Source organism: Xiphophorus hellerii, chromosome 10, assembly GCF_003331165.1.
Source record: "Xiphophorus hellerii strain 12219 chromosome 10, Xiphophorus_hellerii-4.1, whole genome shotgun sequence".
NCBI lineage: Eukaryota > Metazoa > Chordata > Actinopteri > Cyprinodontiformes > Poeciliidae > Xiphophorus > Xiphophorus hellerii.
The window spans coordinates 6064684-6081274 of NC_045681.1; the positions used below are offsets into that span (position 1 = coordinate 6064684).

The 16591-nt window shown below is 36.9% G+C and overlaps 1 protein-coding gene across 1 annotated transcript; it reads right to left on the reverse strand.

The window, feature by feature from the left end:
* Nucleotides 1-1315: 1315 nt before the first annotated feature.
* Nucleotides 1316-15975, reverse strand: tdrd1 (tudor domain containing 1). Its single transcript, XM_032574291.1, has 25 exons — nucleotides 15834-15975; nucleotides 15678-15718; nucleotides 14686-14746; nucleotides 14346-14460; nucleotides 13515-13581; nucleotides 13345-13425; nucleotides 13072-13251; nucleotides 12829-12972; nucleotides 12336-12501; nucleotides 12164-12247; nucleotides 11908-12084; nucleotides 11718-11825; nucleotides 10306-10476; nucleotides 9974-10231; nucleotides 8914-9045; nucleotides 8665-8772; nucleotides 7889-8056; nucleotides 5261-5569; nucleotides 5071-5187; nucleotides 4859-4987; nucleotides 3603-3770; nucleotides 2555-2923; nucleotides 1984-2049; nucleotides 1859-1902; nucleotides 1316-1731 (listed from the first exon to the last, which is right to left on the reverse strand). The coding sequence occupies exons 1-25, from the start codon at nucleotides 15973-15975 to the stop codon at nucleotides 1660-1662; spliced, it is 3477 nt and encodes a 1158-aa protein (XP_032430182.1). The 3' UTR covers nucleotides 1316-1659.
* Between the last annotated feature and the right edge of the window lie 616 nt (nucleotides 15976-16591).

Below are 16591 nucleotides of genomic sequence, written 5' to 3' on the forward strand. Positions count from 1 at the left end.
GTTAATGTCCAGCGATGTAACTTTTTCCATTAGCAAATCTAATCTGACCATAAAAACCCATTCAGACATAGAAGTGTGATTTTCTATAGCAGAAATATAGATTATAAATGCATAATAGGCCAACCCTCCACTGAGTTTTTTGTGTTGACGTCACAAGAGGTACAACACTGACACTGATTGAAGTTCTAATTGGAGCATACATTAATATAGGGATTTTTGATCAGATTTACAGATTCTGTGACATTAAAAAGAGGTTCAACTTGTGTGTTTGTGTCCAAAAATACAATAATCTTCCACACTTATCTGGTTCAAGTCTTTTTATTATTTCTTCTATCAAGCTTGTGCAAATCTTCCATGTTTCACCAGCTCAGTGGTAAAGTCTGCAGACTGCAAAGTGACATTTTCTTACTCTTTATTTCTTGAGGTGACTGAAATGATGAAAGTATAGTACCAGCATCAGCACTCTTTGCAACAACTTAATTTTGACGTATTGCAAATTGTCTTGTGTTACAACAGCTTACATATCTTTAGCCATGGTTTTATGGTTAAACAAAAATAAATATCACAATCTATAGATTCTAGAAAACAGGGTCAAAATCACATTTTAAATTATAATTCACCAGTCACCCATAAAGTATTTTATCAATTGAAAAGCTATAATTTGGTTGACTAACATTTTACTGTTTATTTATAAGACTCACAAAAACATAACACATTCTAACATACAAGTCAAATTTATTATTTTAAGGGGAGAGATGTTTGTGAAGCTGTGGTTTCGTACCAAAATACAATCCTATATAAGATTTTTTTTTTTCTGCTACCTTTCATTTTATTAATATGTACATTTTCCTTTCTTGAATGTAATTGTTTTGCTTTTAATTTATTAAAATCAAAAACTAAAAACAATGACATGAAAAGAAGAGTGTTTTTGTGGCATTATTTTGTGGTGGACATACAGCTTAAAAACAAAAACTTAAACCTAATTTATTCTTTTTTGAAACAATGCTGGGGGTTATTTTGTAACTTTTGATCAGTTTCTAACGGTAGCATGTTGTTGTAGGTACCATGTTGCTGGTAGTGGATGGATGGGATTACCAAACTGACCACAACACCTAAGATTTTTGACCAATTATTCCTGTTTGCCCTGGTCCACTTCACAAAGCTCTTCCATGTTCTTTATTGTCGACACATTTTCCTAATATCTATCAGCAATCTAGTACAGATATATATTTTTTTTGAGTGTGTAGAATACAGCGACCGAGGCAAATAAAGAGAAAAAACAAGGACAGAATCTGCATGTAGAACTTAATTTTTAGAAAGGTAAATTTTATTGTTAATTGTTCAATAGCAAAAAAAAAAAGGAAAAAAACTGACCCATCTATAGAATGAAAACATTTTATCCTCATAACCTTTCAGTAAAACTCAAACATAATGTAAATCGGCTGAACTCCCGATTTGCATGTGAAAATAGATGGCAGCACAACTTGCGTAAGCAGGGAAGTGGGCACTTAATGAGAATGGAGGCTGAACATGCCTCTGGTTTTTGATTTTCACACAAGTGTAAAACTATCTGGTGCATCCTGAGATTTTAAAACCAGAAACAAACAAAACGTTAGAGATTTAAAAAAAAAAAAAAAGATGAACAAGTTATGTATAATCTTATTTAATCTGTCCAACCAACTGCTTGATGAGAGCAAGCTGCAGCTGCATCACCTGCTCCAGATTGCTGATCTGTTAATAGTAAGCAAAGGTTTAAATGTACATTTTCCAGTTGGTATTAATTTAATAATAAAACAATCATTTACCAAAATGAAAAACAATATTTGTTTTACTTTATTACCAAAAGATGTAATCTTACCTGTTTTTTGAGGCTCTGACAGCAGCAAGCATAGACTTTATGATCTAGAAGTAAGAAGGAAATTTATACTTTTATAGCAGATGAAACAATGTGTTAACTTAGATTTTGTTTTAATGTTTACATACCAGAACCATTCAAATGATTTTGGTACGGCGGCTCCATTTGGTCAATAATCTTCTTCACTGAATCTTCTGAAAGGGAAAATAATCTGATTAAAATTCACAACTCCTACAGGTGCATATAGCAATAGATTCATAATTTATATTCATGAAGTGACTCTTTTTACACTGATTTATCTCTAAATCAATTATGGTTTACAGTTAGAATAAAAAAATAATTTTCCATTTGATTACAAAAGTAAGAATTTTTCAAAATAAAAAAAAAGTATGTGAGAACAGCAGTCTAACTCTCCCTGTTCATCTTTTCACTGTTGAACGCAGAATAAGACCAAGCAACCCTTCAGGGTAGAGAGGATTTTATTTCGCATGAAATAGGTCATGCGACTAATCTGTATCGTGCAATATTAACACATTAAATTTTTTTAGATTAATTTCACATGTTAACGTTGACAGAACTAGTTTAAATTTTCATGGAAACTGAATTTTGGGTTTTAAAATTAACAGAACACAAAATATCTCACTGGCGGTAAATGATCTGCTCCTTAAAATTAATTTCTGATCTTCTATCTCCGCCTACCGCAGACTGGTGCTCCAGAAACAATTGTCAGCTCAGCCGGCTTCGTAGACCCAGTGGTATCAACTGGTGCTGGTTTGTGTTCCAGCTCTAACTGGGGCTCGGGGACAAGTTTGGACGGGGGGCCGTCAGGAACACCTGGAGCGTCGTCAAGCTTCTGGTTGGTGTCTGGATTGGTCTTGTTGAAAGCATTCAGCTTATCCAGAACCAGAGAGGTCAGCTGAACTCCATCTCTCTCAGCAGGCAGAGTGAGAGACAGAGCATTAGCAGAGCCGTCAAAGGACTGGACTTTGGCTAGGACGGCATTCACCAGCTCAGCTCGACACGCCTGCAGCACTTCTTCTGGCCACTGTTCTGGAAAGTTTTCTCCACCTTTTAATGCAGGACACCAAACAGTTACAAGAGTGAATTTACTTAGATCAGGGATGTCAAACTCATTTTTGTTTTGGGCCAAATCAAGAACATGAAGGCTCTTAAAGGGCCGGTTGTGCCAGAATGTATTGATAAAACCTATTCACAAACTGTTAAAATATCAATGAATTCTTAAAATTAAATAATATTACTGAACATCTTTTCTGTCCCTCCAGAATTTCGTAATATTTTTTTGAAATAAAAAATATTTGTGGTAGTAATTAGGAAATATTTGCACTTATTTATGACGGTAAATTTGACTTTTTATTACTGGCTGTATAGATCATGGACTATAATCTGACATCAATTAAGGCTGAGGCAGCTGTTTAGTACAAGTAAAGTTTTTGACAATTTTTGAGAAAAATCTGCAATAAACTCCCAATTATTAGCTCAGAAAAGTGCTGGGATTTGTCGATTTTGTGTGAATTTCCATGATAATTCTAAAGAAACTGGAGGGACTGATTGATATAATTTGACATTAAATGGATAAAACTGCATTAATTTGATTGTTAACATAATATTTAAGCACACTTGGTGTTTAGTCTAGAATCTAGAGGGCCACATAAAAACCACGGGCCTTGAGTTTGACACATGTGACTTAGATTAAGGTTAGAAATATTCAGGACAACTTGAGCCTTACCAGCGAGGGTGCAGCGAATTATCTGGAAAGGGAGCTGCAGCAGGTGGGCAGGGATGGGCAGGATCTGGGCGGATGGGACCTTCTCAGTGTTCCCATAGTCGGCGTAGATGACACTCAGCTCATTCTCACCAACTTCCAAGATCACAGCACGGTACCAGTTTTTATCACCTGGGATTGAAAACCCCAACATATTCTAGGTTTGCAAATCTTAAAATTACAACAGAATTACAGAGTTGTTGCTTTTTGCCATCCCTGTTTAGTATCTTCCTGCCCCAGTCCCAACAGATAAAGACCAAAAATCTCTTGAAACAGACCCTGTTGTTAGCTGGCTGTGGAATGTATGCTAAACCAGTTTCTAACTGTATGCTGTGTTTAAAGCAGTTACTACAATCACTACATACACACTAGTGTGTAATTATATCTACTCGGAGACGTGGGATTAGCAGCTTAGGTTTGCGAAAGCAACAACTGCAGGTGGAGTCTTGAAAAAGAACAGAAAAGGTGTGGAAAAACAGCAGAATGTGTTCCCGATGCAAACCCAGCACTGATCCCCATCAGGTCAGTTTTAAACCTTTGGTGTTGGAAGAGTCGACTAAATTATATTAAACATGGAAGCACAGTTTGTACATTTTTAAAATATCCTACTCAGCTGCATAATTCTAAGAATTTTGCTATTTTTAATACTTGAACTGTCTTTCCTTCCTTTCTTTTACTGTACATTCTCTTTTAAATTATTTTACATTGTGTGAATCTAGATGCTTCCATTTCCCCTATTTATGCTGCTGGTACATCTGAATTTCTGCAATGAGGAGCAATAAAGGATATTTCTGCTCTAGGGCTTGACAACAGGGCCAAAACAGATTTCACGATATAAGCATTCCATACCAGTCAGTATCAATAATTGATTAGTTTTTTTGTTTTAAATATCTACAGACTGGTGGTGTGATCTTTCCTCTTGTCTACAGTTTTCACTCCACACCGTTGAGAGCCCACTGCACTGAACCCCACTGAAAACCTCATGGTTTTTCCACCAAATATTGATTTCTGAACTCTTCCTGAGTTAAAACATTATTATTGTTCTTTCTAAATGAATATGAACTTGTAGCACCCTGTAATGGAAGCCAGTTTTATAAACAAATCACAGCAGATTTTCATGCGCCTGGCCTACAGTTGAGTTTTGCAAGCCATCCACATTCCTTTTTCGCAAATATAGACAACAAACAATTAAGTTGAAACTGATTCGCCACTATCTTTACCAGAAAACTGAGTGCAACATGCAGCCCCGGCAGACGGTCTGCTCTTCATCCCTGTGGATAAAGTGCCCTGGTAGATGCTGCAGTAGGCGGCCACTTCCTTCATCACCTCCTGGAGCTTGTTCTGGTCGACTACAAAACAGAAATAGTTACAAAAAAAACAACAATCCATTTAATAAAGTTTCTGTTTTTAGCAATGGAGTGGATGTTCTCACTTTGCGTAGGGCCGAGGACGTAGAAGAGAGAAGGACTAATGACTCCTGCGACGTACGGCTGAAAGCTCTCATTCAGAGGCAGCTCCATTGTCTTCCAGTCAACTGGGAAACCTGCAACTGGAACCAAATACAGTATGTTAAAAACACCATCTGGAGGAAAAAGAAATAAAGGTTCAGCATTTTATCTCACTTTCTGATGCCACAGCTGTTTGAATTCCACCTGCCACTTCAACGCTGTCCTCTTGTTCATTCCCACCATTTTCTTTTGTCGTCGTGGATTCTACCTGTTCATGCTTCGCTCCGACAGGTACTCCGATCGCTTTGGCCATCTGCTCAGCAATGAGAGCCGCTGCGATGTTCTGACCTCTGCTAATGACCTCCAGGCCATAGCCCTGCTCCGTGACGGAGAGGACCCGGGCGCTGAGCTGCTCCCCATCCAGCAGGTTCTGGAACCAGAGCAGGGCTTCGCTGCTCCACTCTGACCCAATAGGATCCACACCTGAATCCACACAAATCCAGAAATATAGCATGTAGGCCTGTCACGATAGCAAATTTTGCTGAGCGATTAATTGTCTCAAAAATTATTGCGATAAACGATAATATTGTTTGAAGACCTTTTTACACTGATTTAATGGAAATGACGTAATAATCCATGTGATTTCTTGCCAAAGATAGATACACTTTATTTTCAAAAGAACACTAAACACTGGAACTGATAAACAAAATAAACAAAACAACCAAAAACGAAAATAAAATGGATTCTCAGTCTCCATTAACAAAAAACACACTTGAAAAAAAGACTAAACAACATAAAGTAAAAGTGGAAATAAATACTGCATTCAACCAAAAGAGTGCAGATTATGAAGTGTGTATACTATGTTGCCCTTCAGTAATAATTAGATTTAAATAGAGAAGATGGGCACATCGACTACCTGATGCAATAATTCACACTACACAATTTTTTGCTCCTATTTTTCCCCTTACAACAATCTTAAAACGTTGGTCTTTCTAAGATTGTGTGGTGTGTTATGGTAGATTGTCGTTGCCGCTCTGATCTAAATCAGGGTTTTCCCCGACTGGGCGCTTTAACGCAGCCTGTTGAATGTGACAGGTAGCCAATCAGAAAGCAGGAGTCTCCTCCGTGCTTTCTGAGGGGAAATTACGGAGGGGAATCCCAAATAGCTGACACAGCGCAACCTGATATGTGGAAACAACATTAATGTTTATTCAACACGCAAAGAATATAGAAATGACAAGGGGAGGAGTTGGAGCGAAATTGCTACCGCAGATGATAAACCCGGTAACTTTTCAGCTGTTCTTCGTTAACGTGACGTAAATAGGTTATAATGATTTTCATTCAGTCAGGACTTTACGCTGACACTAGCCACATGCATTGCAGGTAGATTGTAGTAAAGCATTGATTAATGCCTGGTTTTAAAATTAGTTCACTGAACTTGTAGCCATTATTTTGTGCCCATTGTTGGACACCACACGGCAGGAACGAATCCGATCGAACCGTTATACCTAGGATTTCTGTCGGCTAATGTGTGGTCTCTCAGGTTTTGAAAATGGGCTGACAATCGGCCGACAGCTCTAAGATCTTGTAGTGTCCGCTGGGCTTTACACTAAGGAAATGAGGAAGGGAGGAGTCAGTGAAGAGCACCGGAGCAGAGCCTTTTTTTCAGTGTCATTAACAGAAAGAGAAAAAGGCCGGAAGAGACGATAATGCCGATAATTAAAATGACGTCGATAGTTTTAATTTATCGTACGATTAATCGATTAATCGATTTATCGTTTATCGCGACAGGCCTAATAGCATGCATGCTCCCGTCGAGCTAAAATAAGAAATCTATTCAAAGACAAAAATGCACATCACTTTAAAATTTTGATTTTAGGATAATAACGGCAATCATTTAAGTCAGTCTGTCTCAAACTGGTGGTTCACGGGCGCCCCCTAGTGGTCTGTAAGGTACGGAACGCAATCAACCGTTAATTTGCTGTGACTTGAGCTCAAAGTGCGACGCATACAGCTAGCTTACCAAATATTTGTGTTTAAAAATAATGGATAAATGGCTTAAAACCGGGTCACTCAAAAGAAAAGCTGAAAAAAAACAATGGAAAGAAACAACATGACTACTTATGACTGGAGGAAGTCAAACCTGCTGAGAGTATTACTGTCCTTCACGAGCGATTCGACTCTTGAGCGGCTCTAAGCCGTGACCAGGTCTCAGTTAGTGACAACTGCTTTTTTATGACTTTGCTTGCTTATAATAACAGCTATTGCTATTTTTATTCATTTAAAAGGTAATTTAATTGTCAAATAAATACAACTGATAAAAATGGGTAGATAATTTTATATTTAATGGTGCAGAAGAACATTTTTGTTTCTTTTATTGTGCTTCTAAATTACAAATAGCCTTAAATGATGCTATTGCACACAACACTTATTTCTATGCGTTTGATATAATTTTAAAATGTACAATCTACACTTTCAGAATATGTAAATAACTCAAAAGGCCCTCGACTTGTTCATGGTTTTGGTCACATTTACAAAACAACACCACTTCTCATTAGTTAAGACACTAATAGTTTCATTTCAGGTTGAATATATTTAGATGTGTGTCTGTGAATGTTTGTTAAATGGGTTAATTGGTCCTCAGCCTGAAAAAAATTGAGAAATCCCGATTTAAGTTAACAGAGACTAAAACTGTATTTATAATTCACTGAAAGCATTAGTAAATGTCTATTTGGAAAAAAAAACATGCTCATTTATCACATGTAAACTCTGAGATAGTCTGCTGGTTGTTGTTGTTTTTACCTGCAAGCCAGCAGCAAACAGCCTGGAAAGGGAGTGTCAGGAGTTTAGGTGTGATGGATCGAAGGTGGCTGCTTTTAGCAGTCATGTTGTGACCATAATCCACTAAATATACACCAACGTCGTCATCGGACCGCCCGTTCACCAAAGCTCGACACCAAGATCCACTGCCTTTGTGGAAATAAAGGGCGTAATGAAAAAACTCACATCAGAAAACAGTGAAACAAAAAATATTTGTACTGGGAAGCAAATTAAAGATGCAAAGATGATTCACAAATTTCTCTTTTTAAATAAAAATCAATAAAATCAATGGCATCCCCAAATATGGGTAAAAGATTATATATAGTCATTAACGGAAATGTTTGGATTTTAGTGATTTAGTTTAACTTTTAATACAACTTCCATAAATAAATAAAAAATTTGAACTTGAGGTGCAAATTTGAATCGGCTGAGTTTGTTTTCCCTCTACTGAACACAAATACTAAATTATGAAATATAATATGTATACAGAACACCTTGACAGGCAGTCAACAAGCTTCCAGCACAATTCTGACTAATATTTGACAAAATATTTTAGATATTTCCATTTCAGGAATGGAAAAGAACATCATCAAGCGTTTCTTTTTGTGGTTGTTGCCTAAATCATCTTTTGGCATTAAAAAAAAGAGAGATTTTTTTATTTTTGCAAAAATTATTTTTGGAAAAGAATGACTCAGGCTGTTATTTTACAAAGGTGACAATATTTCAATCCTGTTCTGATTGTATAAAGACATTCTCACCAGAAAATGGAGCACAGCACGGTTCTCCCACTTTGGGAAAGTAAGGAGAAGCTTCCCCCTCACAGTGCTGCTTTAACTGAGCCTCCAGCTCCATGAACTTCTTCAACTCTGAAAAACAAATTGTTTCAACGCCAGAAGACACCCGGCTTCAACTTGTAGAAATGTAAACTTTGTTCAGGGGCTTTTTCAATCAGAATCAGACTTATTTTTTTATTGATCAGTATTGTCGGCCCTGTAAAGAAGCTCCACCTTCTGGATCAGCGAGGCGGCAGTAGAACCTTCCAGGACTCTCCACGATGCTGGTGAACAGTGTCACCGTCTGGCCGTCGGAGGGAAGCTCAGCAGAAGTCCAAACCAGAGGTTCAGGCACAGCAGGAGGCACTAAGGAGATTTCAAACAGAATTATCACACAGATACAGGAGTCGTCTGCTCTAAAAGACTGTAAATATTACAATCAAATTAGAAAATTATTAGTTAAATAACATGCAGGCTCACCAGTTTGTAGCCTAGTGATGCTGCATGTAATGCATAAATAAAACAAAGCATTGCTCAAAACTAAAAGGGTTTTTATCCGTTTTCTCAATACAATTCAAGCACTTTTAAAGCATATTCAATGCAAGTTTTCAAACTTTTTCAGCACCACAAAACAAATGAACTAAAAAAAGTGATTAAATTCAGTATTATTCAACATTTATTGCTGTTATTCTACATTCTACAGCAGAGACAACATTTTATGTTTTGAAATGTCTCTCTCACATCTGACCGAGAACAAAACACTAATAAAAAAAAATCCCCCAATTTTAATAACATAAAATATAAGACCACCTTTATTTCAATTACACAGATCAATAAGTCATTGAGCCATTAGGAATAATAGTAATTAAAACCTATATAAACAAATTGTGTTTAAGACAAGTGATCTTGCTCAAATTAAATGCTAAAACAGTGTACAAAGCAAATTACAAAAAAAATCTCACGTTTTTGGCACTTATCAAATAGAAACAATTATTTTAATTCTATCTAACCTAAAACAAAAGTTTAGTCTGACTTAACTTCAAATAGTGAGAAACGTGAGTTGAAAATTGTGCTTTTTGTAAAAAATATTTGGTTTGAACTGTAAATAATGTTTTCCTATTTTAGGCTTTTAATCAACATTCGATTGCATTTTATTACCAAACTGAACAGTTTGAATATGAAGCACTTTCAAGCACTTTCCAAACCTTTAAAAACCCTTCAAGCATTTTCAGGGATTTCAAGCATCCATTCAAACCCTGAACTAAGTACAGTTTAAAGTAATTTCTTTGCCCACCACTTGTCTCTGCAGGTGCAGTCGTCTCCTCAGCCGGCAGGTTAGCAGAGGCAGAGTCGGAAGCAGGTGTGGCGTAGCATGCAGTAATCAGGAGGTCAGCGAAATCAACCTGAGGATCACTGGCCTCATCTACCATGGACACCAGCGTCTTTCCCTCCTGCACTCCATGGATCTTCAGCCGAAGTAATCTGTTTGACAGCTGACACTGCAGCGACAAAATGCAATCCCTCGACCAGTTCTCCCCAACAGGATGCACGCCTTAAAGAAGAGCAAAGATTATTGGTATCAGAATAAAATGTAATCAAATGTAAATTCAAATGCTCTGACCATACCTGCTAGAGCACATAGGATAGCCTGCATTGGGATGGTCAGGAGTGCAGGGGTAATCGGGAGCAACTGGCTTAAATCGACCTCCTCAGAATTGCCAAAATCAAGGTAGGCGACACACACTCGTTCCTCTGATGGATAAGCCAGAACTTTCGCCCTGTACCACTGCTTGTCCTCTGGAAAAGGAGGAAGTCTCAGAAAAATCAAAGGTGCATTTACATATTTACATTTCATTTTAAATAAACTTTCATTATAGATTTCCAGTGTGAAAACAGAACACTATGATGCGTCTGTAATATAGTATTACAGTAAAACTCATCCTGGTACACAATCATTGACTCATATGTCAAAAAACAGTAGGATAAATCAATTAACATTTTCAGTTTTTAATTATTTAATTTTTAGAAAATCTGATTTTTTTTTTCCACCAATTTACTCCTTGTTCAGGAGTCCATAGTTCAGAGTGATGTCAGCGCCGCCATCTTGTTTGACAAGCATGTTGTACAGCTTATATTTAATTCAGGTCAACTCTACAACAAAATAGTAGGGCCAATGCCAAAAAAAATTCTTACTTTAGTAAAGAATGCAAGAAAATACATTTTAAAAACAGAAATCAAATCTGGTATGAATTTCTTTTAGGCCATAATCACCCACTAGAATTAATCCTTTCACATATTCTTTCTTTAATCTTTTTTATATCCTGTAAAAATGTACTGAAATCAGGTAAGTGGAAAACATAAAAAATTAAATAACCTGATTGCAAAAGTGTTCAAACCCTTAAACTAAAACTTTGCTGAAGAACCTTTAGATTCAATTTCAGCATCCTCTTGAGTTGTAACCTTATAGCATCCCACATCTTGATTTGGTTTTATTTCCCCAGTCTACTATGTAAACATTCTCTACACTCATCAGATTGTGAGGATATGAACCACTAATCTGGAACAAACTTCCAGAAAATTGAAAAATGGCCAAAACATTGACTTCTTTTAAAATGAGGAAGAAATCCTGTTCTAATAGTACAACATGGACTGATCAACACATCTGTTGCGTATTTGCTTGGGTGTTTTGATGATGGCATTTGACAAAATGCAATTTTTATTGCATTTTGTAATAAATGCAATAAAACAAGAACTATGTCCTCCTGATTGAAAAAAAAGAATGGCAACATCTGAAGTCTAGGAAATGTTTAACAAAGAAGCAAGAGGGACCTGAAATAACTTTTACATAATAAGACTTAAGTGAATGTAAAAAAAAGTGATCTTTTGCTCAAGGCAGCAAATGTGCCTTGTTGCACACTTGTTTTATTTTGCAAGTGTGCAACAAGGCAGCACATTTGACCTGCCTTGTTGCTGAAATGTGCGATACACAAACTTGGCATCTCCTGTTCCCGTGATGCTAATGGTCAGACGAGCCTCACCTGAGAACTGGGCACAACAAACCGTTCCAGGAGCAGGTCTGAAGTTCTGCGGGATAGAAATCTGAGCGCAGTGATCTCTCAGCTTCAGCTGCAAATCCCGGATAAGTTCTGCAAACCAATATTTTAGTTGGATTGAGCGACACTGGCTGTAGAGGTTCGGCTTTCATTACACAGATGAAATGCGACTCACCTGCGTTCTCCACCTTCTGCACTACAAGATCACTGGGTGACACGAAGTGTGTGAGCACAACCAAGAACTGGTCTCCTACTGCCTGTGTGAGCGGCTCCGGTGGTTGAGCCCATTCATTGTCATCCTTCCCATCAGAGAGGCGCTTGTAATTTTCAAATGATGCGCTCAACATAGCAACTTAAAGAAAACAGATCATGTAACTCTTCTTGACAATTGCAAAACGATGCAAACTGAAGTATATATGCAACTAGCGTACTTATGTCTTGCTCAGTTGGTGGCACACTGGTGGTTTCTCTTTGTCCAAATCCGTTCTTGATTAGGAATGAGCTCAGCATCATTCCTTAAATACACAAGAAGAGAGTTTCATTAAAGGATTTTACCTTCTGGAAATATGAAACTCGCATTAGATTCGCCTCCGTGACACCCACTCATTGACAGCACAATATCCACAGCGTGGACACCTTCTTTCTCCGTCGCTTCCAACAGCTTCACAGTGACAGCCTTACCAGTCAGCATCTGTCTGACGGTAATGCAGCATTCGTCGGACCATTTGTTAACCACCGGCACCACACCTGCAATCCTGCACTCCATTGCCTGTGGTGAATAATAAAAGGCAAAGTGCTGCTATCATAGAGACAGCTGCTGCATGAAATAGGCACACTTCTTAAACTTCCAATTTCCACAATTCTCTGTTCTTTTTAGCTAGTTTTCAAAAAAAGGGTTTGGTCAGTTTTAAACTGCCAGAAAATAACATCTTAGCCCAGCACACAATTTCCAAAAATATCTAGACATTAACTGCAAATTTTACAATTTTAGTTTTATTGGGGAATTAGTATAGCGTACAAACAAATTGGAGGTTTCTAAATTGAAAGTTAGCTGCCAGTAGTGCTAACCAAGAAATAAAAACACCTAGAAACTCACACATGGGCAGAAATGTTGAATATTAGCAGGGAGGGGTTGGATCCTTTCAATTGGGACATTCTCTTCATTGCCAAAGTCAATGTAAAGGATACTAGCTGTCTTCTTGTCAGCAGCTACAGTCTGGACCAAGCCTCTGTACCAATTCTAAGAAGCAAAAACAAGATTATTGGGTAAAAAACTTGTCAAAGATATTACACTGAGACATGCATGTCTCCTAATTGCATTGGGTGAAGCTCTTCTCACCTTGTCAACAGAAAACTGAACTGTGCAGACTTCTCCATCACAGGGACTGTAAGCTGTTCCTGAGGAGATGCTGCAGGTTTTCTGAAGCTCTGTGCTTATTATCTGTAGAGCTTCCAGGAGTTCTGGGTCTTGAGGAAGGATGTAAAACCTGCCAGGACTGCAGAATTCAACAACAGTGGCCTGAAAGAAAAAAGTGAAAGAGACTCTTGCACTATGCAGTAGACCAATTTATGCTCAAAATTTTGCAGAATGCAGGCAGAGTTTTATTTTTACCTGAATGTCCATCCCACTGGTGATTTTAGAAGCATGTAAATCTTTTAAGTAGACCTTCTTATGGCTGGATGATTCACTAGCCTTCAGTAATCAAATAAATATAGAAGTATATTATTTAGAGTTTTATTTTATAGTTGAAATATCACATTTCAAAGTCTTAAGTGAATTACCTTCAATTCTGCGATGTTTTCCCTGGGGCCAGTCCCTGGTAAAGCCACGCTTTCCTTGGGTTGCTCTCTTCAGATTAAGAAAAACAAAATTATAAATAAATCTGGAAGTTAGGAAACACAAGCAATCTGGGCTGAGCAATGTGGATTAAAAATCTCAGACTTTTTTCATAACACATCTGATTTTAATCGATTTTTCTTGCTTTCTTTTCTTAAAAAAAATTATAAATGAAGGATAATATTTTCAAAAAGTGGCTTTTATGTCTGTGATTTGTTTGACGAAGTGTTAGGGTTAAGATACGAGAATGTTTAATTACGAAAACAGTCTTGATATTAGCAGAATAAACATAAAATCTTACTAGAGGAACATCTTAAAATTATGAGAAAAATAATTTTAATTAAAAACAAGCTTGGATAATTATTTTTTGTTATTTTTGTGTAAATTCTCCTAATATTACAACTTTATTCTGATAATCTGAACACTTTATTCTTGTATTATTTCAACGTTTTTCCATATGATTATTCTTATTTCACTACGACTGTCTTCTTGTAACATTAGAACATTATTCTCATTAAAAAATAAATAAAACTTAGCCTGTTTCTTATATTTTGTCATAGAGTCAATTGGAATTCAAAGTCCAAATAAATAGAAGTTATGAAACATGCTTGTCAAACAAGAGGATAGGCTTTGGGTGGGCTGACATCGCTCTGAATCTGAACTATGGAAACCATATCAGTGCATTACTGAAAAATAAAACCCCAATTAAAAAATAAATAATCGATTAATTGATAAAAATCTATTTATCATCCAGCCCAAATGGTGACTGAGCCTACCTTGCCGGCTCTGGGTCAACAGGTTTGCAGATGTGTCTGTGTTCCTTCCAGTCCTCCGTCTGACACACTGCGGAGCAATAAGGCATTTTCTTGCAGCGCTTACAGCGGAAATTCCCTGTTCGACATCAGGAAATATGATTTTACTGAAATGCATATTCAAAAGTCTGCACTAAACACCACAGATGAAATGAGTCAAACCACAAAAGTAATTTTGAGCCAAGACAGAAATTACAGAGGAATAAAAATCAGCAGCACTGAGCAGCCACAGTGTGAAACCAGATTAGAGTTCTGTGTAAATACAGAGTTTATTAGGCAACGACGTTTTTGACTCTAATGTTACCTTGCTGACCACAGAAGTTGCAGAAGTACACAGTAAGGGCTGGAGGAACCAATCCTGGCAACTAGAAGTGTAGAGGGAAAAGTTGCATTGAAATAAAAGTTTAATTTCAATAAAACACTGACAGGAAAATGGCAGTTAGGTTAGGGAGATTAGGTGTACTACTGAGACAGACTGCGCAAGATTTGGATTTCTAATTCCCCATTTCACAAAGATCATCAACAAACTAAGTTAAAGATGGAAACCGGCAAACACCGAATGAAATTCAATTTGGTGGCCAGGACAAATACAAGCCTCATTTTACTCCAAAGGTTTCTAAAGACGTTTATTTTTCATTCTTCACAAAAAAATTAATAAAATAATGAACCAGACTACAGTTACCAGAAGTGGGAAACTTTTTCTTTCTTTAATTTAAAAAGCTTAAAAAGCTCCTCTGAGCGCCGCACTAAATTTGTGAATCAATGAGGCAATAAGTTAAAAGTTTTTTAAAAGTTATTTTTTAGTTTCAGTTTTCAGAATGTTTTTTTCCCCCTTATTTTACTTCAAACAATATACTGAGGCATGTACAGGAGATTTTATAGAATATTTTAAGTTTGGACTTGATAAGAAATTTATTTTATTTGAATATAAACAGAAATAGACCTTGTATTAATAGTAAATTATTATTTTTAGTCATTAAAAGCTACATAACCCAAACATTGATGCAATCCCTGTGGCACAACTAGGTACTTGCAGATTCCAAGTACAGTTCCTGACTGTTATATTGTATTAATTAAAATAAATAAAAATGTAAGTATAACAGCACTGTATAGGAGGGGGTCAGGGCTTGGGCACCACTAATCAAATGGCTAAGAGTGGTCTTGTAAAACGTTTTTAATGCTTTAAGCTAATTGCTAAAATTATCTTTTGAGTAGTTTTTTAATGTGGAACACAAATAGCATTTATCCCGCATTTTGCTGGTATTGAACAATGCAATGAAAAGCAGGGTTACATACTGTTGAACTGGTGGCTGTGCCTGCTGGAAAACTGGCGGGACCTGGAAGAAATGTAATTTAACAAAAACTTTTCAAATTAGTATTTATTACGTGGTTGTGGTGTGGGATTCATATGGGGGGGAACTAACTAGGTTACACTGTTATCGGGGGGTTTACCATTTCCAGCGGAGCGTACGGGCGGAGCGGCGGTCATGCTGGGAAATCTTGGCGGAGTTGATGAAGGCAAGCCCGGACTGGACGAAGGTTTCCTCAGCGGTCGGTTGGGTCGAACCGGGGTTGTAAGAAGAGTCTGTTTCATGTCTACGACCTTAACTACAAAATAATTTAGATTTAGATACTTTCTTTATAGGACAATGAAATGTACGCAGCATATTTTGCCACGTTTTTTTTTTTTTTTTTCATGTGGTCCTAGCCAGCTAACTCAATGTAGCTTTAAAACCAACAGATACGGCTGAAAGCTAAAATTACCTTACAAAAGTTCTTTGGTATGAAGGAACAAAACTTTCTTCATAAAACTTTTAAGAAACCGCTACTTCAACAATAAGATAAAGTATTTGCACGGTTAAAGTTTGTTATTTAATGGCCAACCTGCGTTCACGTGTTGCTTGAGAAGAAAAAAAGGGCTGCGCTTGCGTGATGACGTCAGCAAAAGGTCAAAAGTAACTGCGAACGTACGTGAACAAATTTCCTCAGGAATTGTTTTTAGATCATTTTTTTCCCTTTGTTTTGTAATAAATTTGGATTTTTGTATGTATTTATCAACGTTTAGGACTATTGTGTTATATAACTACTTAAAATTTGTTTAAGAGTACATTTGAAAACAATGAAATAATGAAATTAATACAATATAACATATTGTATTAATCAATGGGGAAAATCTAAGAGGCAAAAAGAGACACAGTGATAAACACATT